General features: G+C 48.4%; 1 protein-coding gene across 1 annotated transcript; it reads right to left on the minus strand.

Moving 5' to 3' along the window:
* Positions 1–18387: 18387 nt before the first annotated feature.
* LOC141043065 (uncharacterized) lies at positions 18388–26983 on the minus strand. Its single transcript, XM_073511983.1, has 2 exons — positions 26965–26983; positions 18388–20386 (listed from the first exon to the last, which is right to left on the minus strand). Exons 1-2 carry the CDS (start codon positions 26981–26983, stop codon positions 18633–18635), a joined length of 1773 nt encoding a protein of 590 aa, XP_073368084.1. The 3' UTR covers positions 18388–18632.
* Between the last annotated feature and the right edge of the window lie 305 nt (positions 26984–27288).

Raw genomic sequence — 27288 nt, forward strand, 5'->3', positions numbered from 1 at the left:
CATGTAGCCCCTAAGTGTGGTTTTGGTAATTGAATGACAATCTCTATGGACTAATGTTTTCAGTGAGATATATTTGAAGGTTTTGTCCATAGATGGTGCCTCAAGGATATTGGATGGAATCAAGGATGAAGTCCATATATATGAAGATAATGCCTCAAGGATATTGGATGGAACCAAGGATGAAGGCCATATAGATGAAGTTATATTTGCTCTAAGCTTTGGTATTAAATGACAATTCCTATGGAGCATCAAGTGCATTGGATCTTATATGAAGATATGTTCCATAGTGATGCTTGAAGTTCTTTGGGTTGTTTTGTGAAGATTGCCATCAAAGCATCCGAAGAAGTCCTCATGGTATCCCTCTCTGGATACCCCATGCACACGGGCTTATACCGTGCGCACGGGGTCGAGTGTCAACTCTCTGGATACCCCGTGCTCACGGGGCCTAGGTGTTGGCTCTCGAGATTCCATATCCAGCGAGGTTTCAAGTTGGTCTTCTGAGGATCAAGGCTTGAGAGAATAATCAAAGAGAAGAATTCGAGTTATGGTTTCAAGACAAGATCATGGTGAGCTCATGTGTTGGGTTTCGGTTGATCAAGCCTTGAAGCAAGCAACTAGAGTGAAGAATTCATTATACCTCTCAAGACAAGATCATGTTGATCAAGTCTTGAAGCAAGCAACTAGAGTGACGAATTCATTATGCCTCTCAAGAGTTTGGGATGGAGTTTTTAGAAGGACAAGTGGTGACCAAGATGATATTCATAGTGGAACTTGATATGGTCATGGAAGAGTCTTTGGTGATATTGTCTTGAAGCAATGAAGTGAAATGAAGAGTTCATTGTGGCTTTCAAGAAACCAAGATGGAGCTTGAAGTAAAGATGTTGGTTGACCAAGATGAAGCTCGAAGAGTATATCTAAGTGGTCAACTCACAAAGCACAAACAATGTACCACGTGAGATCAAGTGATCTAGTGGTATGGTAAGTAATTGTGAATTGTGCTTTGTTACCTAACCCATGCTATATGTTTGTTATGTCTATGTGGGTTAGGTGTTTCTCATAGGCTTGCATCAAAAGGAAAGATCTCGTGTAGCCTATGTGTGGATGACATCAAGTGGTGATGGTCATCGGATTCGAGGAGTCCAAGTGCAAGATGAGATGACATCAAGTGGTGATGGTCATCGAGTTCGGGGAGTCCAGGTGCAAGATGAGAAGCTGGAGGTTATATGCTTTGAAGCTTGCGGTCCACATCATGATAATGTGCATGTGAAGATGGGCTTGAGATAAGGCTTCCCTCATTGCATCATGAGGAAGCAATTCGAGTATCTTCACCAAGTGGTCGTGGACAAGAAAGGGATTCCAACTTGAGGCAAGCATTAAAGTCATCATCAAGCTCAGGTTGAATGTGCAAGGCAAAGGTATACCTTAGCTAGGTTTTCCTAGTTTTGCCGGTCTCATAGTGCTTGGTGGGAGACCGGATTATAGGTTTGATAGCCGTACTATCAAGAGGGACTCTCGGGCAAGTAGCTTGATCACGTCGCATGTAGAGAGCTCAAACCTTTGCATTACTTGCATCATTCTTTCTTGTTGATCTTGGGTGGTTCTCTATGTGAGGACCTTGGGCTTTTCCATAGCTTCAAAACGAGCCCAAGATCATCGAATTCGGAGTCCGTATGCCCAAGTTATCGATGTTTTAGTGGGCTGCTGCTGGCTGTCCTGGGGACCCCGTGTGCACGGGGTCTTTGACCCCCGTGCGCACGGGGTGTCCAGAATTCTGGGTACTCCGTGCACACGGGCTCGTACCGTGCACACGGGACCCTGTGCACACGGGGTCTCAACCCCCATGCGCACGAGGTGCCCAGGAAATGCCCGTTGGAGCCCCAACGGCTAGTTTCGGAGTTTGGCTATTTAAGGGCCCTTTCCACCCACCGGTTGGGGGTTGGTTCACACACATTCTAAACACCATTTTGAGCCTCTCTCCACCTCTCCCAAACCCCTATCTCCCCTCTATGTGAAGGGGGATTTGTGGATGTATTAGTGAGCCATTTGTTGATCATATCCAAAGCATCCCCTCTCTTCAATCTCCTACTTTCAAGAGTGCATCTTATGAGATTGAGAGAGTGAGTTGAGCATTTGTTGCTTGACCTTGCATTGCATTTGTTGCATTGGTTTGAGCTCCCTGCATCGATTTGTTCGAGTGTGAGCCCGTGAGTTTATTACTCTTGGAGGCCTCCGCCTCCTAGACGGTTTGGTGATGCATTGAGAAGATTGTGAAAGAGGCCTATGTGGCCAAGGTTCCCCTGGAAGCTTCCTCTTGTGGTGTGCTCCGGGGAAGGGTGTTGAAGTGGCCTAGGTGGTCAAGTTCCTCCGGAAGCTTCCTTGTTTGTGGTGTGCTCAGGAGAAGTTTGTAAAGGTGTGGTGGTCGCCTTCAAGACCAACCCCGAGTGAATCGAGGCTCATCCGTTGGGGGTGACTCGAAAAGGAGAATACGGTGAGTCACTTGGTGACGCCCCGGAGCTTTGGCTTCGGCACCGCTCTAACGGAGATTAGCACTCTCACGAGTGTGAACTTCGGGATAAATCCGCGTCTCCGACTCACTTGTGGTTATCTCTTACCCACACCCTTTACTTACCGCAATTCATACTTGCTCATATTGATATATCTTGTGCTAGTTGAATTGCTTAGTTGTTCCTACATTTCCATATCTTGTGATATAGTTTGTGCTTGCTAGTTTCCTTAAGTGCCTATCTTGTTTAGCATAGGTTGTTGGTGCACTTAGTTGAGCCTAGCATATTTAGGATTTGTGCTTGAAAGGTATCCGTTTAGTTTAATTCCGCATTAGGATAAAGCCAAATCCGTAACAGTTTTAAAACGCCTATTCACCCCCCCTCTAGTCGTCATCTAGATCCTTTCAACTTGTATGCAGACTAGAAAGGACCGGAGGGAGTACATGTGAAATTGCTGCAAACGAGGTGATCACCCTAGGAATAATGCTAGTACGTATTGTTTTGCATGTTCATCCAATGCCAGTGATACAGGAATTCGAACTGATTGAAATAAATTCATTCATACACGGTCGGATTTCATTACATTTCATACATTCTTCAACTAAAAAGGGGTGCGCTGGAGGTATAATTAATTAACCGAAGCTACCCACCTGTGTCCCGCTGAGCCGAACAGAAGCTTCAGTGACTTAACTGCAGGTGCAGTTGCGTAACTGACATGTGGCCTGTTGGACCCACGTGTGAGTCAGCCAACTGCACCAGCAGTTAAGTAGAAGCATCGTTCTTCTCCAGCGCAGCTCTCCGACTCCACATCGCCGCCAAGAAGCTAACCAGCCGTCAATGGTCCACCCGCCTAGCTTGGCTTCAACCAGAGGGTAGCAGCGGTGGCCTTACTTGGACCCGAGCGGCGGCGACCTACCGTGTTCTACTCTTCCTCGTTTTCTGTGTGGCGCGGCCTCGTTGGCAGCAGGGCGGGGCCTCGGCGGAGCCGGCGATGTCCTCTGTCTCGTTGCCGGCGGGCGGCGCCTCAGCGGAGTGGTGGAAATCCTCCCCCATGTTGCCGGCAGGGTGGGGCCTCAGCTGAGCCGGCGATGTCCTCTGCCTCGTTGTTGGCGGGGCGAGGCCTCGGCGGAGCCGGCGATGTCCTCTGCCTCGTTGTTGGCGCCGCGGGGCCTCGGCGGAGCAGGGCCTCATCGACGCCAGCGGAGCGGGGACTCGTCGGAGCCGGCATTGTCCTCTGCCTCATCCTCGGTCTCGCCAAACAGCGCCTCGCCCGCTTCATCGCCCTCTTTGCTAGCCTCTTTGTAGGCGGCCGCAGCCTCCGCCACCCGCATGCGGTACCGCCAGCGCTTGAGGCGGCCCTTGCGGGCGGAGCGGTACGAGTCGAGCAGTGCCTCCTGCTCCGCCCGCTCCGCGGCGATCTGCTCCTCCGACTGCAGGTGCTCCTGGAGGAGATGGTGGTTGTAGGCGGCGTCGGCCTGCACGCTCCCGGAAGTGCTCCTCACGCATCTGCCTCACCCTGTCCATATATTGGGCACGGGCCTCACCGATGGTCATGGTGCAATGCACCGGCGAGGATGGCACGGAGGAGGGGGTTGGCGCCGGATCGTCGACTACCATGTTCTCCATTGGGACCTCGTCGTCCTCCGGCTGCCTGCCGGCCAGCCGGTCGGCAGCAATGGCTGCCATCTCCTTGTGGTCCATCGTCTGCCCGTCCCGAAGAGCGCTGGAGCGCGAGGAAGCCATGGTGGGCTGTAGTGGTGTGGACAGGAGAAAGGGAACGGATGCGGATGACTGCGGCTATGGCCGGTGCAGCAGCTTATATAGCAATGGTGGGCGGGCGGAGGGACGGACGTGTGGCGCCGGAGTAGCCGCCTCGGCAACCGCGTATCATTAATGTGGGCAGCAGATGGATGGACGGACGACACTTGTGTCGTTTGAAGGCGGAGCAATCGCCTGCACCGGGAAGCGGGGCGGGCGGCGCTGACTATTTCGCGCGGAAAGCGCGCGGGGGCGAGGAGATGACTTTACTTGGAGAGGATGACAATGGGGACCCACCAGGTCCATAGCCTCACGTACGCAAGTGCCTCCTTATTATATATATATATATATAACTATAATTTATTTTGCTTCCTCCTGGTTTCCTGACATCACGGTCCCACACCATTGTCAACCTATGTAGTAGTCAATAAACGAGAGAATTGCACAAGAAGCAGCCGACAGCTGGGACCAAGCAGCTCGAGCAGTATTTGTGTTTTTGAGGTGTGAGCACTGCAGAGTTTTTTGATGTTTAGCCCAGATATTAATTTTTCTCCTCTGAACAACAACGAAAACATCACTGCTGGTATTAACTGGGCGGGCTGTGGCCCGTCTAGCCCAGGCCAGATATCCAGCCCAGATATTAATTTTTTTCAAGCTGAAAATGGCTAGCCCGGCTATACTTTTTTTAGAATACCCAGGCAAGGTCAAGTTGTTATTCTCCGCCCCGCTGGGCTGCAAATTTTCCTAGGAGGGATGCATTAGGCTTAACAAGAAAATGGGCTTTAAGAAATAATAAATGGGATGTAGTTATAAAAACTGGGCAGTAACTATAAAAAAATGCACCAACACGTGATTACTTTATAAAATATTATTTTTGGATATTGAAAATTTTAATTTCATTAATTGTTGCGAGCGCAATGTTTCGTTGGATTTTTACGTAATATAAATTTATATTGAAATTTTATTTAATCTGACTAGAAATTTCGGGATAAAAATATTTCGGATCCCATCAAAATGTGTGAAATTTTATTGAATTCTGTTTTGAACGGTTGGTTGAAATGGGCTGTACTTTTAACAAACTGTAAATGGGCTGTAGTAAATTCCATTCAAAAATGGGCTACACATTCTTACAAATCTCAAATGGGCTATAAGTTCTCTGCCACACACTTCTGGCCTTACTAAGTTGACGCGTCCCCTAAAAAACAGAGTTGACGCGTATGCAAGGCTTTGTCAACTAATAGTCAACACAAGGTTCTAGCAGCAGTGGTCGTTGGATGTCCATCCAACGGATGCCGTGCTTCTTCTTCAATCTCGGATATTCTAGCTTCACCCGCCCAAAAAATTATTCCTCCCCCTGACATCTGGGGCGCACCGTTTCGGAAGCTGACCTGTGGGCCTACTAAGTTGACGTACCAAGGGCTTTGTCAACTTAGTCAATATAAACGATTCTAGCTGCAGTAACTGTACGATGTCCATCCAACGGTCGTCGTGCTTCTTCAACCTCTGGTCTTCTTGCTCCAGCCGCCCAAAGCAGCGCCGGTCGTGCCGCCTGCTCTTGCCTCCCGTGGCCGGCTGTGCTGCCGCGGAGGCCTCACCGCCCCCTACTACTCCCACCGCTGGCCAGGCCATCCCTCGACTCACCCACACCCCCTGTTATTCTGCGGCGACGGCAGCGCAGCCGAACCAGTGAACCCCCGTACTCCTCTCCGCGTGTGCATCCACTGCCGCGTCTTCCCCGGCTCCGCGTCGTCCCCTTCCTAGGCCTCGCCGTCGTCCACCGCCCTGGTGCTCTCGGCGCGGCGTGGTCAACGTGGTCAAGGAACGACTTCCATCGGACATGGACTGTACGTGGAGAGGCTGACAGCTGGGTCCACGGCAGCCGCAAGGAAGTGCCTCCTTATTACGCAGAAAATAATTATTCCTCCACCTGACAGCGGGGACCCACCGGACGGGCCACCAGTATTTTGTGAAAAAAATTGTTTCCCCTTGACTGCTGGGACCCACCGGACAGGCCACCGTATTTCGCGAAAAAAACGTTCCCCCCGCTGTCAGCTCGGACCCACCGGAAGTGCCTCCTTATTACGCACAAAAAAAATGAATACTCCCCGGCTAGCTGGGACCCACCTTGGTGGGAGGCTGACTTGTGGGCCTACTAAGTTGACGGGGATGAAGGGCTTTGTCAACTTAGTCAATATGAACAATTCTAGCTCTAGTGACCGTACGATGTCCATCCAACGACCGTAGTGCTTCTTCAACCTCTGGTCTTCTTGCTCCAGCCGCCCAAAGCAGCGCCGGTCGTGCCGCATGCTCCTGCCTCCCGTGGCCGGCTGTGCTGCCGCAGAGGCCTCACCGCCCCCTACTATTCCCACCGCTGGCCAGGCCCTGCGGCGATGGCAGCCTCACACCGCAGCCGAACCAGTGAACCCTCGTACTCCTCTCCGCGCGGGCTTCCACTGCCGCGTCTTCCCCGGCTCCGCATCGTCCCCTTCCTAGGCCTCGCCGTCGTCCACCGCCGTGGTGCTCTCCGCGCGGCGTGGTCAACGTGGTCAAGGAACGACTTCCATCGGAAGAGTACTGTACGTGGAGAGGCTGACAGCTGGGTCTACGGCCACAACCCAGTTTATTTGTGATTTGCCAAGTAAGTCGCTTTGTCAGGCCTGTTGGGCTGCAAATCTTTCAAGACGAGGAGAGCTTTCATTCGGCTAGCCAAGAAAATGGCCCATCAGTAATGAGAAATGGGCTGTACATTTTTAAAACACATCAAACCGGCAATTAGTTTCAAATATCTTTTTTTTCATTTCAAGATTTTAAATTACATTAATTTTTATGCGTGGAGAATTTGTTGGATTTTATATTGATATACATTTATTTTTAAAATCAGTTTGAATGTGAGTCAAAATTTCGGGATTAAAAACAGTTCGGACTGCACCGAAATATGCAAAATTTCGTATAATTTTTTAACCGTGGCCACAATATGGGCTGTAATGCTAACAAAAAGAATATGGGCTCCAAAAAAACCCTCAAGAACTAGCAAATGGGCTGTAAATTATTAGAAATAATGGCAGATGGGCTGTATGCTGTTTTCCACAGATTTGAGGCTTTCCTAAAAAAAGGTTGATGCACAAGCACAGACTGTTGGATGTCCATCCAACGGCCGTCGTGCTTCTTCAATCTCTGCTCTTCCTGCTCCAGCTGCTCAAACAAGCGCCGGCGGGACTGCCTGCTCCCTCCTCCCCGCGGCCGGTTGTGCTGCCGCGCAGGCCTCACCGCCCCACCATACTCCCATCGCTGGCCTAGCCATCCCTCTACTCACCCACACCTGCTGTTATTCTCCGGCGATGGCAGACGAACCAGTAAACCCTCGTACAGTCGTACTCCCCTCCGCGTGGGAAACAACTGCCGAGTCTTCCCTGCCTCCGTGTCGTCCCCTTCCTAGGCCTCGCCGTCGTCCACCGCCGTGGTGCTCTCGGCGCGGGGTGGTCAATGTGGTCATTGACCGACTTCCATAGGAAGAGTACTGTGCGTGGAGACGCTGACAGCTGGGTCCACGGCCGCAGCAAGGAAGTGCCTCCTTATTACGCGCAAAATAATTATTCCTCCACCTGATAGCGGGGACCCACCGGACGGGCCACCGTATTTCGTGAAAAAACGTTTCCCCCCTGACTGCTGGGACCCACCAGCTACACCTTCGCACGCAAGGAAGTGCGTCCGGGCAAAAAAAACAAAATGATTCGCCCCCTGACTGCTGGGACCCACCAGCAACATCTTCGCACGCAAGGACGTGCCTGACTGTCGGGACCCACCTGGTCGAAGCATACGGAGCATTGTCATTCTGGTCGCGAACGTGTACGTACATATATACTGGTGGATGTAGAGGCGTGCACGTGTCATAGTAGAGGCGCGTACGTGTCGTAGTAGAGGCGCGCACGTAGCATGTACACGTACGTACAGCGGCCAGGGTGCAAGAAAGAAAATACGGCCACGTATGTGTACATACGGGCGGGGTCTCGAATGCCTACTCGCGCATACGTACGGCCAGGGCTCGTGTACATGGCTGGGTTGGAACGGAGAAACAACGTCGTCGTCGTGCTCATGGGAAGGCAACGGAATGCGTCGTGTTCATGGGGAGGCAACGGAATGCGTCGTGTTCATCGGGAGGCAACGGAACGCGTGGGAGCCAACCGGCTGGGTCGGAACGGAATGCGTGGTCGTGTTCATCGGGAGGGCTTGGACGGAACAGGCGATGGAAACGAGGCCTGGCATACCGCACAACGGAGGAAACGGACCTCCTACGTTCGGAACGGGGTCCTGTTGATCGAGAGGGGTCTGGCGTACCGCAAAACGGAGGAAACGAACCTCCTACGGTCGAAACGGGGGTCCTGTTGATCGGGAGGGGTGTGGCATACCGCAAAACGGACGAAACGGACCTCCTACGGTCGAAACGGGGGTCCTGTTGATCGGGAGGGGTGTGGCGTACCGCAAAACGGACGAAACGGACCTCCTACGGTCGAAACGGGGGTCCTGTTCATCGGGAGGGGTGTGGCGTGCCGCAAAACGGGACTCCACGGGATACTGTTCATCTCCACCGTCGACCTCCTCCAGCCTCCACGGGCTACCGTCGACCTCCTCTAGCCTCCACGGGCTCCTGTTCATCCAGCCTCCACCGCGCGCTACTCCACCGGCTACTGTTCAACCACCCCTCCACGGGCACCCCTCCACCGTCTACTGTTCATCCAGCCCTCCACACCACGGGGTCCTGTTCGACCACCTCTCCACGGGCACCCCTCCACCGTCTACTGTTCATCCAGCCCTCCACACCACGGGGTCCTGTTCAACCACCCTCCACCGTCTACTGTTCATCCAGCCCTCCACCACACCACGGGGTCCTGTTCATCCAGAGGCAACGCCACCGCTCACTGTTCATCCAACCCCCCCCCCCCCCCCCCGCAACGCTCACTGTTCATCCCAGAGGCAGCATCGATCGGCTTCAGTTAGCAGCAGTAGCGAAGGAATCGCTCGATCAGGTTCAGTTAACAGCCATCGATCGATCGCTCGGGTTCATTAACGCGTAGCCTGCATTGCAATCGCTCGGGTTCAGTTAGAGCCCAACGCCTCGCTCGGGTTCAGTTAGAGCCAACGCCTTGCACACACGCGCGTACGTGTACGAGAGAAACGCGCATCGCTCGGCCCCCGACCTCCCACCATAACCGGGAACTCCCCGAAATTTTCCTCGCCCTAGCTTCTACCACGGTTTTTTCCGTCATGGACGGCCCAAAGAATGTCATGCAGCTGCGTCTTCGGCACGCCCAGGACGAAAAGCCCATTTTCTGGTATGATTTTTTGTCATAGAAGTAGGAGCCCACCACATCTATGATGATACCGGGTTATGTCACAATTATCGTCATAGAAGTGTCATATGTATGACAGAAAAAAAATTCGTTTGGCCCAAAATGTCACGGATGTGTCTTTTTTTTGTAGTGGTGCTTGAGTTGTCCTCCCAGCGGTGTGGTCCTCGATTTCGGAAATGACATATTGAACCGGTATCTTTAGCATATAAAAAATCCGGCATACCCCTTTGACGGCATCCCTCCTCTAAAGCTGCTTCCTTCCTTCAAGCAACGCATTCGCGAACCAATACGTAGTACACGACATAGTAAATCAATTAAATAATGCAATCTGGGTTAAAGAAATGAAATGGTTGTTGCCTTCTCGGACAAGAAGGATTTCTTTTACGAGCGCTAGAGGGACGAGCTAGATACCTTTTCTATATGACGAGCGCTAGAGAATAGAAATATCATACTTTTTGCGTTGGATCATTCGATGAAGTGGATGGATACATGTACCTCAAGTGGCATTTTCCTTGTGGTGTAATGTTTTCCCATATGGTATATGTAGGTTACAGAACCTTTTCTCTTCCAATTTGGATACTGATTTCTACTTCAATAGAACCATCCGCTTTCTTTTGAATCTTGTATACCAATTTACATCCCATTCCAACAATCTATTCGTCGTAAGCCCTTCTAGCAGCAATCCAAATGTCCCTCCATCTGCATGTCCCTAACAGTCTCTGCACGTGGATCTCTTCTACTAGTGATTCAATTGGGGCCAATCCTGCCGCATCCACTTCCTTCTATCAATTAGTGGAATCCCCAAAAGCGGAAGAAGTTCTTTGCGCTAAATACCTTCTTTGCAAGCCGTGGTCCCACAACGGACCGAAATGGCCATCAGAAAGCAGATTCATTTTATGATAGAAAAAGAATCTGCTTTCTTCTGTCACATGTACTTCTGAAAGGACTCCATCTTTGGAAAAGCTCATTTGCACCTTGCATCGAATTAAACCACTCCTTTCACCGCGGATAAAGACTTGGTGGGTGGGGATGAGAAGCTAAGGTAGGGTTCGGTCTGGATGAAACTATCTCTAACACGAGCTTCTTCCTTGTGCGAAGTACCAACTTATTGGAATTCAGCATTGCATGTTCACTACCGAGATCTCTTATAAGTTTTGGGACCAGAATGAATTCTTCCTACAGACGCCGTAAAGGGTGCGGTTTAGCAACCAAGCGTACAACGACCGAAACCAACAGCTCCATCATTTTTGAGAACTTCTCTCTTGCATAGAGGAGATCTTGGCACTACTTTATGTGTTCAATCCAGGGAGCCGCCCTCTTCTTCATATCTTGCTTGATATTGGTTTCATAATGAAAAGAGGAAGGAGTGTCGAAGCGATGTCGCTTCTCTGCTCTCAGCTCTTTGCTTGAGATGATGTGATCTGATCGATCAGTCTAGAATCTGTAACCAATGGGCTAAGTCGCTAAGTCATTGCGGACACTTGCCATCCTCTCATATCGAAAGACGAACAACGACTTCCGGGGTAAAACGGAGGGCTAAAACCTGAGCCTCTTTTTTCATCCCAGGGGGTAGCGATTTCAAGAGTACTTGGTTTAAAACTTCCAGTTTATTCAAGTAGTTTCACTCGATGAAAAATGCATGCAAAATGCATTCTATTGCTGATTCTCTGTCAGGCATTACACCTCTGTCCCAAGCTGTTCGTGTTAAGGTGGCCGATGGCGCTGAGTTAACTTCCTTGTTTCTTCTGCTTGATTTGATCTTTGCAAGTATCTGCTGATACCGCTCCATCACATCAGCCAAGGAGCCCCACATTCCAGAGTGCAATGAATGCAACTCAGAAGCCATTCTTATCTGTCTATGCCCCATATCTTGGATCCGGGTCTGCGTATGAATAGTATTCGTATCACAACCGAGCAAGAGGATTGACTTACTCATTTCAAGCGGAAGTGGGGATTGAACCCAGTAGATACCTAGCAGCTAAAAGAGGTGCAAAGCACCGGATATGGCTCAAATAGTCCTTATAGAAATGATCTACGAACTATAACCTTTCGATAAGAAAGATTAGTTACACAAGATATATTATTCTTTCTCACTTCCTCTAGAAACCGAAGGGAGAAGGAGTGGGAGTTGAAAGCGACAGAGATAAAGTACCAGCAGCTGCAGTCGTAGGTGGAAGCCTTTCTTTCTTCTTGCACGTATTGAGCTTGGCGCTCCTTGAGATCTCGGAATAGCTCCGAACCAGCGACCTTGAGCGGGTCTCCTCAAAACCACCGTAACTACCCGCTGCGAGCCATGGTCCTTGTATGCTAAGGCCGAGATTAATTAATTGCTGCCACAGCAGGCGCCTATCTGTAGACAGATTGGATCGATAAATATAAAAAAACTTGTCAAGCTTTGGAAGGTCCCCTTCTCAGAATAGCAGCAAGTCAGCACCAGGTCAAATTCTCCAATTACGGTAATATACCATAAACAATCATCCTTTAGGAGCTATATCATCCCTCTAGGGGAGCTAGTATAGTTCGCCATAAGGTCACACCCCTTCTTCATTCCATTTTCTATTTTAGAACTTCGGGTTTCAAAGACTTTTCCCATAATAGAGGCTTTGTTCTTTTTGAGCAGAAAGAATGAATCTAGTATCGACGGAATGGTATCTACCTTCTTAATATTTGTTTTCCAAGGGAATGAGCCAACCCACACAAGAGTGCCTACTAGCTTGTCACGAACGCAGAGGAAAAGAAGTAAGATACCCCCGCCCCCGAGCCGGGACCCCTTCTTCTTGTACCGCTAGTGGTCTTGGATGAAGAACCACAAGAGCAACCTGAGGTAGTCGAGGAGGAGCCACAAGAGCAAGATGGAGGTTAAAATGAGACAGGTGGTAACACTTCTTTGGAATTGCCGCTTGGACTACGCAGAGAGATTAGGACTAATGCTAGAAAGCCTCCGGTCCGATATGGCTATGAGCATGACATTGCAAATTGAGTTTCAGACTCTTATGTCTCACCCGCACACAAAGCATTCATTGCATCTCTACCATCAGTGTCTATTCCAAAGGATTGGAAGGCTGCAAAGCTGGATCCCTGGTGGAAAGAAAGACGCAATGAAGGAGGAGCTTGGTGCACTTCAAAAGAACAAGACGTGGGATCTTCTTCCACTCCCAGCAGGAAAAAGAGCAGTTGGATGCAAATGGGTGTTCACCGTAAAACAGACTCCAGAGGGTAAGGTGGATAAATAGAAGGCAAGGCTAATTGCAAAAGGTTATAGGAAGACGAGAGATAGACTATGATGAGACCAAAGCACCAGTGGCGAAGATGGACACGGTGAGAACCTTAATCTCATGCACAGTCAACTTACTTTGGGTGGCCTTTACATCAGCTAGATGTGAAGAATGCTTTTCTTCATGGTGGTTATTTACAAGAAGAGATCCATCTGGACATTCGTCCAGGTTTTGGAACAAACAGACTGATGGGAAGGTGTGTAGGCTCAAGAAATCTTTGGATGGCTTGAAACAGTCGCCATGGGCGTGGACAGGTTCAGGAGAGTTGTTTGTGGTATGGGCTACTCTCAGTGTAATGGAGATCATACAGTACCGGCATAGACGAATCCATATCACCATTTTGGCGGTGTATGTGGATGATATTGTGATTACTGGAGACGATGTTGAAGAAATCAAATGTTTGAAGGCAAGACTGGGAGAAGCACTTGAGGTAAAGGATCTTGGACCTCTTCGATACTTCCTTTGGATTGAGATTGTTCGGTCGAAGAAGGGGGTAACATTAAGTATAGTGAACAGGTAGTTGATGGTTTTACTAAACGAGTAGGTCCTTGTGAGGGTTTAGCAATTTGTAACAAGATAGGCATGTTAGATATCTTTAGCCGGGGGAGTGTTGAGTATTGGGCTGGGTTGTATAGTGTGTGTTAGGCCCCATGGCCCATGTACCTTGTATGTATAGCAGCACATAGGAGCAATGGAAGAGATTGATGATCACTCATCAAATAATACCCATGAAACGAATCCAGACTCAGTGAGTGGTGAAGACCACTGACCCCAATAGGAATACGGAAGACCTAATTATTGAAGAGAATAGTACAATTAACAACTAAACCTAAAGGGATCCACTTGTCACAGAAGCAGTCTATAACTACTAGGAAGCGCCTATCTCTTACTTGATATCTGATTGATCTTGCAGAGCTGAATTGTTTGTACTTGATCGACCTTAAACGCTAGTTCAATTCCAGGACGACATCATATAATATACGTGAGGCTCAACCAATGATTTTGACTAGACACTTCTCCTTGTTGAATGAGAATGAAGGAAGAGTGCCGAACGACTAAAGCTAACAGCCAGCCCGGATACCTAAACTAAAGAGGATGTCCCACCATAGCAAGATATGATACAAACCAATTAACTGGTAAGCCAACCTTCCCCATTGCTTTTCTTTCAACTAACTAGAAAAAGAAGGGGGCTCTTACGTGACTAGGCCGAGGAAACCTCCACTACTGGCTGAACTGAAACACATCATCCCATCCATTCCATCAAGTAAGTACGGGTCCCCAGTGACATATTATAGAATGCCAACTTTCTCCCAACCGGTCTGTGAGAAGAAATGCCTAGATACTCAGTATGAGGAGAGCTCGGTAAGCAGGCAAAGAGCAGGGTTTGGTAGGCTGAGCCTCTTGTGGGGCAGGAAATTGGTCTATACCCACAATTGCTTTTGTTTTTTCGTATGGCACTCATAGGGTGATTTGCAAAGTTGTTGTTTCTGACTGTAGCCTGTAAGAAAAGAAGCGTGTCTGCATCGATCGCATCAAGATTAATCTATGTTATTTTTCATACGCATTTCATTTCACTGGGCTGCGGTTGGCCTTAGCTTTAGTAGCAGGGTTGGTGCTTTCTTTTCAATGAGGGAATGGCTGGCGCTATTACCCATGGCACCTTCATCCTCAGCAAGAAGTGAGTAGTTGGCATTTCCGGTTTCCGAACAAATGGATACAAATTGACCTTGTGGATCCGATGATACCATGCCTGGGAGACTTTCAGAAGAATAAGAAGAAGAAGGCGGATTCAATTCTTCAAGTCAAAGTCAAGGGCTACTGGCAGTTTCCTATCAATAACGATCCTTTGGATCTATAATCATTGAAAGAGGTCTCTATATTACAACAATTGAGAGTTGCCTCTTGCTATCACTACCTCGTACCAATCAAGGAGCTCTAAAGCATGCTGAGCTGGCCGGGCGGGATCACTAGCTTCCGGTAATATGTGCTTGTCACTTCACTCAAGCCTTGAGAGAATCCGCCAAAGCCTATATCTACAAAAACGAAAGAGAAAGAAATAAGCAAATCTGAATAAGTTGATACGAGGGAGTGCGGTGTTCTGTTCAAGATTTCTCTCAAGCCTAAACCTTCAAAGCTAACTTGTAGGCTTTGGATCCATGGCTCTGACCTGGTGGAAGGTACTCTCCAGTAGCAAAAGTGAGTTCTACGAAAAACAGTGATTCTGCTTTCCTCCGCAATTTGGCCCATAGTAAGAAAAGTTAAGGTTGCGTAAGATATGGGAACTCGTAACCGACTATCGAACACAATTGAGGTTCACTAATGGTCAAGTACACCAATTCCGCTCATGTTAAACTTACTGGAAAAAACTCTAGTAAAATGGTAAGATGAATCAGTCAAAGGCAATTCAATATCCAAATCATCATAATAAGAATAGGGCCTTGATCAGAGCATATACTACCAGATAGAGAGTGAGGCAGATGGAGGGGATTATGGTTCCAATTTGTTGGCAGGTGCCTTCGCTGTAAAAGCAAAGGAACTTTTCAAGAGTTTCAATGAATTGAAAACATGTTCTGCTTCGCTCTTGCTTCGTGCTCTTGAGCAAGGAACTACTCATATTCGCACCCTGATGTTTATTGGAAGGAAAAGCCAGAAAGCAAAGAGGTTTGGTTTATGTATGGTGGAAGGTTACATTTTCCAGTCGGAACGACGGAGCTCTAAATAAAAGGTATGAAATCCAATGCCTTATCTTTCTTAAGCGTAGGGATGAAAGCCAAGAATGAAGTCGTCTCATCTCGTATGGTAGCCTATTCTTTACCTCTCGTTCTAGGGTTGGATGCAACATTTCTATGTTATAGATAGGTGAGTTGAGCAATACTTGTTTTCAAGGATTTCCACAAGTCCGTCCGAGTTGAGGGGCTAGGGCTTGAATCCGGTCGGTTTTCCAATAGTGTCATAGTTGAATAAGCATTTCCTTTATTTACTTCTAGAAGGACTCGAAGTGAGACCAGAGAGAGAAGAGTTTTCCCGCAAACCATAGCGACTAGCTAGTCTCAAAACAAAAGAGTTCTTTTTACGGTAGTGGGGTTGGGAAAGTAAGGAAAGTCAAGCCGATGATTCTGTGGGAAGGGACGGATTTCGAATTCCTTTTTCCTTTCTTTTTACGCCACCTCCTCCCAATCCTTGAAGATATGAAGCAATATTTTATTAAGACTAAGTGAAGGTTGGTATGGCCCAATCCCATCATTTAAATGAGAGTGGATCGAGGGAATGGAATCTAGACTATAGGTTGAACTAGAAAAAATGCAATATATTCATTCATTCATTTTATCTTCCATTTTAGAAAATAGCAAGCAGCGAATAAAACGGCTGCAGCAAGAAGTTTCGCACTCTAACTCGAAACGGATTTCACGCATTGAAAGTGTCATCCCTTGCTTTGTTCTAACCGCCCTTCCTTTAAGTTTCAGTATTCGAAACTCTTCCTAGAATTAGATTGTTTATTTAGTATAGAATAGGAGAAGAAGGGCTTCATTGCCCCCAGTATTCCCGCATGTAGCTTTGAAAAGGGCGAGGTGTTGTTCAGGGTTCCCTACCCCATTCAACATTTTGCATTTTGGTGCAGTATAGTATACCCCTTCCTTGGGGTACGGTACCATATCAAATTCACTAGGGCCTCTTTCCTCTCTTTTTGTTGGCAACCCCTGTCAATGTATGTTTGATTTGGGAGGCTACCAATTCTGGAATTTCTTCTCAAGACATCCCCGTCAGTCAACTTCTCTTCGGGATGGGTCGTTGGTCTTTGTGGGAGACAATGTGTCAGCCGTGGTAGAAGTTGCTCCCTGAGTAGGCATGGGCGCCCGCCTAGATGAAGGATTTTCTCATCTTGAGGTGTCGGGAGGAGTAAAGGAGATTGACTCTTCTCTGTCATTAGCCTTTTTATTGACACTAGCTCTTTATATAGTCAATTTTTTGGAGGAGTATCGTATCGGTAGGCACAGATCATTGGTATTGGATGTATCGTTAGGTTGTGCCGAGTCAAATCAGCGGAGCTTATTTTTTCCGTTGCAGAAAAGAGATCCCTTACCCTTTCTTTAGAAAATGATGAATATGAAGTCCGGGAGGCTGCTGGTACTATGGATCCTCTGACTCCCAATAGGGTTACCTTCCTGGGTCTCGCCGGTGTTGCCTGTAGGTCGTGATGTGCCTCGAGATGGCCGTCTCCTGTCCCCCTGCTCGTGGGGAATCCGCTCCTGGGGTGTCGCTCTGCTGCGTCTGGCCCGTCCTCTAGGCACCTTTGGAGGGCGGGGAGTGTGACAACGTACACGCTTCCCTTTACTCCATAGGGCCTTTTCCTCAGTTGCAGGGTTTGGTGGCCCGAAATTGACTTGGCTTCGCCAAAAGGCCTCATCTCCAAAGCCCGGCTCGCGAGGCGTCCCTCTCGCTGTAGGGCGGATCCCCCTCGCCTCGCCCTTGTGACATGCTATGTTTCCCTTCTTCCATTCTCAAGTCAAGGGTGAGTCCCATGCGTCAGTTTGTGGATTGCGGTCTCACGCACTAATCCCTACAGGTGCCCATAGTAGGTCGGCCGCCCTACCTAAACCAATCATCATATCGGTCCCTAGGCCACATTGTTGGAAAGGCTCGGCTTCAAAACCGTACGTGGAGCTTCCGCCTCATACGACTCCTCTAGGGATGGGGGTAGGCCCAGCCCAGGCTTGTGCGGTTAAGGTTGTTGTACATGACCTCAGTTGAGCATTCAGTTAGAGGCGGCGATCGCAGGTTCGTCGGAGGAGAGGGTGTTGCGAGCAAGATTGCACAAACAAAGCCCTCCTGCCCGCAGCCCTATTCTAGAAATTAGGCTGGCTACGTTACTTATAACCACAGAACGAGCAATGAATCCCCAACGGCAAACGAACAAGGGGCGGGGCATTTTCGGGGAGTAGCCCCCTTCAGAAGAAACTTCCTGGCACATACATTAAGGGAGCCATCGAAAGGTGACTGAAACACCTGAAACAGGGACTACCCGAGCTAATGATAGAGGCAAGAACACTTTCTGGCCAAGTCCCATTAATTGATCATAACGATATCGTGGAAATGCTGCACGGACCCATATATATAGAAACAGAAAAAGAAGAACCTTGATACTAAACCAGATCGAACAAGGGATCTTTTTGGAAATGGGAAGATCTAGGATAGGCAGCCAACCTCTTGGAAAGAGCGATGTGCATAGACCGGATGAGTAGGGATGCAGCTCCGTGGACCACTCGTCGGGCCTGATAGGTGGTGGTATCACACCCTTCTCAAAGGAACCGTACGTGAGACTCTTGCCTCATACGGCTCCGTCCTGGAATCTGGACCCCCCTTTTCCTTTGACCAACAGGTCCTCGAACCCATGGGGGTTACGAATCATTCATTCATTGATTGATTCAAGGTAGCTTTAGCCATTGTGGGTAGAAGCTAGTCGCCAAAAGCGAAGCAGCGATCTTCCGGGCCGGAAAGGTTCTATTTTTCTGACGTGTAAGCTACCGCAAAATGAATGAAGGAAAAAGGCCTCAGGATTAGAAAGACTAAAGAGGCATGGAGGGCCGACTACAAGACTACGACTACAATACAAGCCATGAGCGATTGCGAAGCCTTCAGCCTTTTTTTCGAAAGCCCCACAACTAGCTATCTTATAGCAGATAAGGCAAGCCTACTCAACTAATCTCATGTAAACGCCTGTTCGCTAAAATCCAAATAGAAAAAGAAAACTACTTATTAAACATGTAGTTGAGTGCTTCATTGTTGTTCGAATCTTGACCAAGTCCGAGCTTCCCAAGCTCTATGCTGTTTGGGAACTCAGCAAGGGTCTTACCACCTTCTTGATTGACTATATGTGAGTCTTTGGGGTACTTTAGGATTATATTCTGCGCCGAAGATTTGTGCTTGTGGGCTAGGGTGAATATAGCGGACCAGCGGAACTGGTAGTTGACAATCGTTCGGACTTGGTAAAGGTTGTCGCAGCACCTGTAGTAGGACAGAGGACTTATCGCGATGCCCGCGGACCAATTTACTATGTCTCTGTCACTGACGTTGGTCAAAGAGGCCACGTGGATTGGCCTGGGTCTTCTTCGGCTAACGAGACCTCGATCCCGAAGCCTTCGGAGTATCTTTTTGATAGGCGCCTCTATTTGTATGGGGAATTCGCTGCTGAAAGATCCCGCCCAGTGTCCCCTTCCTTCCCCCGCCGCCTTCCGACCAAAGGGAGTATACAATTTCTTCTTCAGGACACTCATGCTCGATTGTGAGACTGTCTGTTGAACGCCTGATGGCAACTTACTCTGACCTGAGCTATGCAACAATGAGATCCCCCTCGATCTTTGCCGGATGTGCTTGACGGTCCCCCATAATACGCTAACTTGGGGACTTTTTAGTCCATCTTTTCCAAGAGTCTCCGCTAGTTGAACCGCGTCCAGTAGACGACCTCTTCCGCTCATCCCCTTCGTCAGCTCTTTGATAGGGATACTATAACCTAGGTCCCTAAACTTGGAATGGATGGCGGAGCGTAGGTGGCAGGCAGTTATATGGATACGGTGCTTTACCCATAGACGCTTCTCCAGCTCTCGCAAGAATTGTATGGGAGTCATCCTCGGGGGGACTTCCTGAATGACCGTACCGGGGAATTCTACCGTACTCCATGCAGCTATGGTTGTTGATCCTGCAGAGCCTACCCAAAGGTTCAGACCGGATTGTAGGAAGTGGGTGATACGTTTTTGTATTTCTATGAGAAGAAATACGGCACCCACGATTCCCAGTAGTAAGTCGTCGGCATATCGCGCGTAACAAATCCTTATTAATAAGGAATGGCTTTTAAAGGGGGCCAGCTTACGGGCCAGGCCTCTCTCTGACCTGATAACTAGTATCGCCTCCCCGCCCAGCTCTATCAGCAGGCCCCTTCTTTTGCAATACTTAAGAAGGTCTCTTATGGCCAAATTCTTATTAAAGCCTTCTCTACCATTGAATTCGGCCTTCGGGGTCAACCCAGCGGCTTCTATGAGGAAGGCGGCGCAAAGGAGGCTCGACAGCTTGTTAAGGAAGGCGGCTAGGGCCGCTGAAGGGGGGAAAATGAAAGGCGTTTTCTGGTCTCCCCTTCGCCTGGGGGTGCTTGTGGGGGGGGGGTGCCACGACGAAACAAGGGAATGAAAGGTCGCTTTGCATTGGATGCTCTTTACCCTCCCCACTATGAGGGCTCTGTTGTCTTGGGGAGCGTTGAAGCTTGCTTCTTTTCCATACTTTTCTTGGTCATCAATACAACGACCTATTCTTAATAGAACCGATCTTATTTTCACTACAAGGGGAATTTCGTGCTTCTGCCGGATCCTCCCTATCTCCTGATCGAGCTTGTGTAGGTAGATATTGCCTGGTAGGGCTGATAGTAGTACACTATTTGGGATGGAGTCAGGGCCCTTTTCACCCCCTACGAGTCGTCCGGCGGGAAACTTTTTCTGAGTGGGGTTGAGCGCCCCTTAACGTTTTGGGGTGGTAGTTTTCGTGTTCTAGCCACTGTTCTGCATATGTTCTGTTCTAGTTCACATGTGCAGATGCTATTTGCTTACACTCTGCTAGATTACATGACTAGTTCCATCTCTACTATTATAGTCATATTTCCGACAATCAAAAAACCTTATTATAGGCAATTTACCCCGAGAGGTTTTGCTGCTTCCATGAGACCTCCTATGTTTGAGGGTATCCACTATGGTTTCAAACCATGAGTTACTATGACGCCACCCTTGGCAAACCTGAAGGAGATTATGTTGCTCAACAGGAACAAGCTTTTCAGAAAATGGATACCCTGTTTAAGGCTGCTCTCTTGAGTGTTCTTGATGAGAACATAGTTAATGCTTATGCATCAATTGACAATGGAAAAGATATGTGGGATGCACTCGAGGCCAAGTTTGGGGTCTCGGATGCCGGCACTGAGCTGTACATCATGGAGCAATTCTACGACTACAGGATGACTGATGAGCGCTCCATGGTTGAGCAAGCTCACGAGATACAGTCATTTGCTAGAGAACTTGAGCACTTCAATTGTATGTTACCGCACAAGTTAGTTGCCGGAGGCATCATCACTAAACTTCCTCCCTCGTGGAGGAACTTTGCTACCTTACTGAAGCATAAGAGGCAGGAGTTTTCCATTTCGGATCTCATTGGTACTCTTGATGTGGAAGAAAAAGCGAGAGCAAAAGACACACGTGCTCGAGGTATTGAAGGAGGACCTAGTGCCAATCTATAACAAAATAAAAACTTCCAGCCCCATGATACGTCCATTTTCCATCATGCTTTTATATTGATATTTATTGTATTATGGGCTGTTATTGCCTATTTTGGTACAATACTTATGCCTTTTCTCTCTTATTTTACAAGGTTTACATGAAGAGGGAGAATGCCGACAATTGGAATTCTGGGCTGGAAAAGGAGCAAATATTAGAGACATATATGCACAACTCCAAAAGTCCTGAAAATTTACGGAGAATTGTTTTGAAATTAATAAAAAATATTGGGCGAAGAAAATACCAGAGGGGACCATCAGGCAACCACAAGGGTGGGGGGCGTGCCCTACCCCCTGGTGCGCCCCCTGCCTTGTGGCCCACCTGGCACGCCCCTGGAGCCCATCTTCTGAGGATTGTTTTGAAATTAATAAAAAAATTGGCGAAGAAAATACCAGAGGGGACTACCAGGCAACCACAATGGTGGGGGGCGTGCCCTACCCCCCTGGTGCGCCCCCTGCCTTGTGGCCCACCTGGCACGCCCCCGGAGCCCATCTTCTGCTATATGATGTGTTTTGACCTGGAAAAAATCAAGAGGAAGCTTTCGGGACGAAGCACCTCCGTCTCGAGGCGGAACTTGGGGACAACCAATCTAGGGCTCCGGTGGAGCTGTTCTATCAGGGAAACTCCCCCCCCCCCCCGGAGGGGGAAATCAAAGCCATCGTCATCACCAACGATCCTCTCATCGAGAGGGGGTCAATCTCCATCAATATCTTCACCAGCACCATCTCCTGTCAAACCCTAGTTCACCTCTTGTATCCGATATTTGTCTCAAAACCTCGGATTGGTACCCGTGGGTTGCTAGTAGTGTTGATTACTCCTTGTAGTTGATGCTAGTTAGTTTATTCGGTGGACGATCATATGTTCAGATCCTTAATGATAATTAATACACCTCTGATTATGAACATGAATATGCTTTGTGAGTAGTTACGTTTGTTCCTGAGGACATGGGAGAAGTCTTGTTATAAGTAATGATGTGAATTTGGTATTCGTTCGATATTTTGATGAGATGTATGTTGTCTCTCTTCTAGTGGTGTTATGTGAACATCCACTACATATGACACTTAACCATGATTTGGGCCTAGGGGAAGGCATTGGGAAGTAATAAGTAGATGATGGGTTGCTAGAGTGATAGAAGCTTAAACCCTAGTTTATGCGTTGCTTCGTAAGGGGCTGATTTGGATCCATATGTTTCATGCTATGGTTAGATTTATCTTAATTCTACTTTCGTAGTTGCGGATGATTGCGAGAGGGGTTAATCATAAGTGGGAGGCTTGTCCAAGTAAGGACAGCACCCAAGCACCGGTCCACCCACATGTCAAATTATCAAAGTAACGAACGTGAATCACAGGAGCATGATGAAAACTAGCTTGACGGTAATTCCCATGTGTCCTCGGGAGCGCTTTGCATTATATAAGAGTTCGTCCAGGCTTGTCCTTCACTAGTAGAAAACAGGGCTTTCATTCGGGCCTGGACAGGCCATTAGTCCCGGTTTGTCCACGAACCGGGACCAATGGGGGCATTCGACCCGGTTCGTGAGCCCAGGGGGCCGGCCGGTGCCTTGTGGGCATTGGTCCCGGTTCGTGTGGACCCATTTGTCCCGGTTCTAGGCACGAACCGGACTAATGGGCATCGCTCCTGGCCCACAACCATTGGTCCCGGTTCTTGGCTTGAACCGGGACAGATGAGCTGCCTATATATACCCCATCGCCACAGTAGAGCACTCCAGAGTGCTATGTTTTTTCTGGCCGGCGAGGGGAGGGCATTTGGGTGCTCTAGCTCACCTCCTATGCACATGAGGTGTTCGATGAAATGTCTGAGCCACACTAGTTTATCTTTCTCCTCTCGAAACTCGACCTCTGAGCTCCATTTTCCCCGAGATTTGTCCAGGTTTAGCGGTCCGTCACGTCCCGTCCCCGTCTTCACCGCCGTCGATCGCCCGCGCCGATCACGTCGCTGGCACCACCGATGTGAGCCTCTTGTTCTTATCTTCATTCTGAAAGAAAAAAATCTTACTTCAGATAGATACTTGTCTAATTTTCTTACTTTTATTATTCCTTGTTATTATATAGTGCGATGGTTTTGGTATCCGCCCCCGTCGGCCCTCGTCCTGTCTATGATTCGGATGTGGTATATATTATCTTTTTATAACTATTTGGTTCATTTATTGTTTATGACAATTATGCCGACCAACGTGACATATATTTTATTTATCTAGGAGGTGGCTGAACCGGAAATTCCAACCGACCCTATTGTCGAGAGGTTAAGTTTAGTGGAAGAAGAAAACAATTACTTGAAGGAAAAAATAAAAAAATTTGAGGAGGAGAAGATGATATTGGAGTTGCATGTTGCGGATGTCGTCGATGATCACAAGATCAAGATGGATGCAATGCGGTTGAAGATTAGAAAGATTAGAAATTATGCCATTCATACCGAGGCTTGGTATCATTATGCAGTTGGATCAATTGTTACCTTGGTTGCGATTATGATCGCATTTCTTGTTGCATTGAAATGTTTTACATAATTTCAATGTATGGTTTAATTAGATGCTCTGGAGAGCTATATGTTGTTGAATGAGAACTATGTATGTACTTTGGTTTTAATGTGATGATGAACTTCTATTAATTTGGTCACTTATCAATTTCAGGGTCTTACAGCTCAAAATAATCAGTAAATGCATGAAAAATAACAAATGAAGTAAGAAAGGGTTGAAAATTGATGATGTGGCTTTGAATGGTGCATTTTGAACACAGAAAAACTCTGGAGTTCAAATAAGTTCAATAAAATGAAATCCCTTTGTAACAGACGAGTTTCCGTATGAAACCCTGATACTTCGAAAGAGATTGTCCTTTTTGTACACGAAGTTTTCTTGGTCTTGCAAGCTATTGCCGAAGATTCGTTGATAATTTCTCCAAGATTGCAAAGCCTCTTTCCAACCTCCTCCAGAAGCATGTGAAGTATGTCTGGTCTCCTGAGTGTGACGTTGCTTTCAACACTCTCAAAGAGAAACTTGTCACAGCTCCTGTCTTGACTCCTCCTGATGAATCCAAGCCGTTTGAAGTTTTCTGTGATGCTTCTCTCCAAGGGCTCGGTGTTGTGTTAATGCAAGAGAAGAAAGTTGTGGCCTATAGCTCTCGTCAGTTGAAGCCCAACGAGAAGAACTACCCCACTCACGATCTTCAGTTGGCGGCAGTTGTCCATGCATTAATAACGTGGAGACATCTCTTGTTGGGAAGACAAGTGGACATATTCACTGATCACAAGAGTCTCAAGTATATCTTCACTCAGCCCAACCTCAACCTCAGGCAGACTCGATGGGTCGAAATGATTCAAGAGTACAATCCGAGTATTGAATATACTCCAGGCAAGGCAAATGTCATTGCAGATGCTTTAAGCAGGAAGGCTTATTGCAACAGCTTAATTCTCAAGCCTTTCCAACCGGATCTTTGTGAAGCTTTCCGCAAGCTGAATCTCCAAATTGTTCCTCAAGGCTTTCTTGCCAACCTCATAGTCTCTCCTACTTTGGAAGATCAAATTCGTGAGGCACAACTAATTGATGCCATGGTGAAGAAGGTGAAACGTGGTATCGACAAGGGTCTTTCCAAATACAAGTGCTATCGCATTGATGACAGAGACACTTTATTCTTCGAGGACCGGATTGTGGTTCCTAAAGGTGATCTAAGGAAAGTCATTATGAACGAGGCGCACAATTCTCTCCTTTCCATTGATCCTGGAAGTACGAAGATGTACCATGACCTCAAGCAGTCGTATTGGTGGACTCGAATGAAGCGAGAAATCGCTCAATTCGTGAATGAATGTGATGTCTGTCGAAGAGTGAAAGCAGAACACCAACGACCAGCTGGTCTCCTCCAACCTCTTGCTATCCCAGAATGGAAGTTTGATCATATCGAAATGGACTTCGTGACTGGTTTTCCAAAGTCCAAGCGCGGAAATGATGCTATCTTCGTTGTCATCGACAAGCTCTCTAAAGTGGCTCATTTCCTTCCAATCAAAGAATCCATCACAGCAGCCCAGCTGGCAGAGATATACACCTCTAGAATTGTCTCCTTGCACGGCATTCCACAATTGATTTCTTCAGATCGTGGAAGCATCTTCACCTCTAAGTTCTGGGACTCCTTCCAGAAGGCCATGGGCACAAACATTCGCTTCAGCACAGCTTTCCATCCTCAAACTACTGGCCAAGTCGAGCGAGTCAATCAAATTCTTGAAGATATGCTCAGGGCTTGTGTCATTTCCTTTGGCATGAAATGGGAAGATTGTCTTCCATATGCTGAATTCTCCTACAACAACAGCTTCCAAGCGAGTTCGGGCAAGGCCCCATTCGAGATTCTCTATGGCAGAAAGTGTCGTACTCCTCTTAATTGGTCTGAGACGGGTGAACGCCAACTTCTTGGCAATGACTTAATCACTGAAGCTGAAGAAATGTGTAAAGTCATCCATGATAATCTCAAAGCCGCGCAATCGCGCCAGAAGAGTTACTATGATAGTAAGCACTGTGATTTGGCTTTCGAGATCGGAGACCATGTCTACCTCCGCGTCTCTCCAATGAAAGGCACTAGTCGATTCAGTATCAAAGGGAAGCTTGCCCCTAGATACGTGGGTCCTTTCAAGATCACTGGCAAAAGAGGCGACCTCGCCTATCAACTTGAGCTTCCTTCCAACTTCGCGAACGTGCACGATGTGTTCCACGTGTCACAGCTCCGCAAGTGCTTCAAGACGCCTGAGCGCACTATCAACTTCGAAGAGATTGACCTCCAAGAAGATTTGTCTTATCATGAGCACCCCGTTGCTATTCTTGAAGAAACTGAGCGCAAGACTCGCAACAAGTCAATCAAATTCCTGAAAGTGAAGTGGTCGCACCATTCCGACCGAGAAGCCACCTGGGAACGCGAGGACCATCTCCGTTCCGAATATCCGGAGTTCTTTCAGTCCTAAATCTCGGGACGAGATCCTCTTGTAGTGGTGGAGTGTTGTAACACCCCGGATGTAACTTTCCATATTTGTAACTCCGACTCTTGCCATTTTCGGCTATGTGTTATGATTTTCCCACCGTGGTCGGGTTTTGTCTTTCGTTTTGCATTTTGTAATGTCATGCATTTTCATATCATGTCATCATGTGCATTGCATTTGCATACGTGTTCGTCTCATGCATCCAAGCATTTTCCCCGTTGTCCGTTTTGCAATCCGGCGCTCCAATCTCCTCCGGTGCACCCCTCTTGTTTTCTTTCGTGTGCGGGTGTCAAACATTCTCGAAAGGGACCGAGGCTTGTCAAGTGGCCTTAATATACCACCCGGAGACCACCGGTCAAGTTTCGTTCCATTTGGAGGTCGTTTGGTACTCCAACGGTTAACCGGGCATCCGCAAGGTCCATTTGTGTGTGCAGCAAAAACCCCCCTAAAAATTATCCCAAAACCCACCAAACTCTCTTCCATGTCCTAGGTCGTTCGATCACGATCGTGTGGGCGAAAACCGCACCGCATTTGGAGCCTCCTAGCTCCCTCTAGCTATAAAAGAGCATCCCCTCCCAAAACGAATCGCAGATCAAACCCTAGCTCGTTCCCTCGCGCCGCGCCGTACGTGTCCGTACGCCGGCCGGACAAAGCCGCCGCCGCCTCCAGCCACTCACGCGCCGCCACCTGTCCCTCTCTTTCCTCCTCACGCCGCCGGCCCGCCGGACCCCGGCGGGGCCCGCCCGAGCCCGCACTCGCTCGCCGCCGCCCGAGCCAGGCGCCGCCGCCCCGAGCCCGCACTCACCGGCCACCGCCCGCGCCATCGCCACCGGCCGCCGCCGCGCGCCCTGGCCGCCGCCGCCGGCGTCCCTCCGGCCTCCTCCTCGGCGCCCTTCCCCGACGTCGACCGCGGCCTCCCTCCTACTCCGGCCATCGCCGGCGAGCACCCGAGGCCGAGCCCGAGCTCCTGTTCCCCGATCTGGATCCACCCACTGTAGCGGTTGACTTTCTCCCGAGCCCCCTCTAAATTTCCCAAGTCTTTTGATTTTGTCAGCAAGTGCCTCTGTTCATAGCTTCATAACTCCTTGTATATAGATCCGTTTCGTGCGTGTAATATGTCAAATTGTTC

This window comes from Aegilops tauschii, chromosome 3 (assembly GCF_002575655.3).
Source record: "Aegilops tauschii subsp. strangulata cultivar AL8/78 chromosome 3, Aet v6.0, whole genome shotgun sequence".
NCBI classification, from domain to species: Eukaryota; Viridiplantae; Streptophyta; class Magnoliopsida; order Poales; family Poaceae; genus Aegilops; species Aegilops tauschii.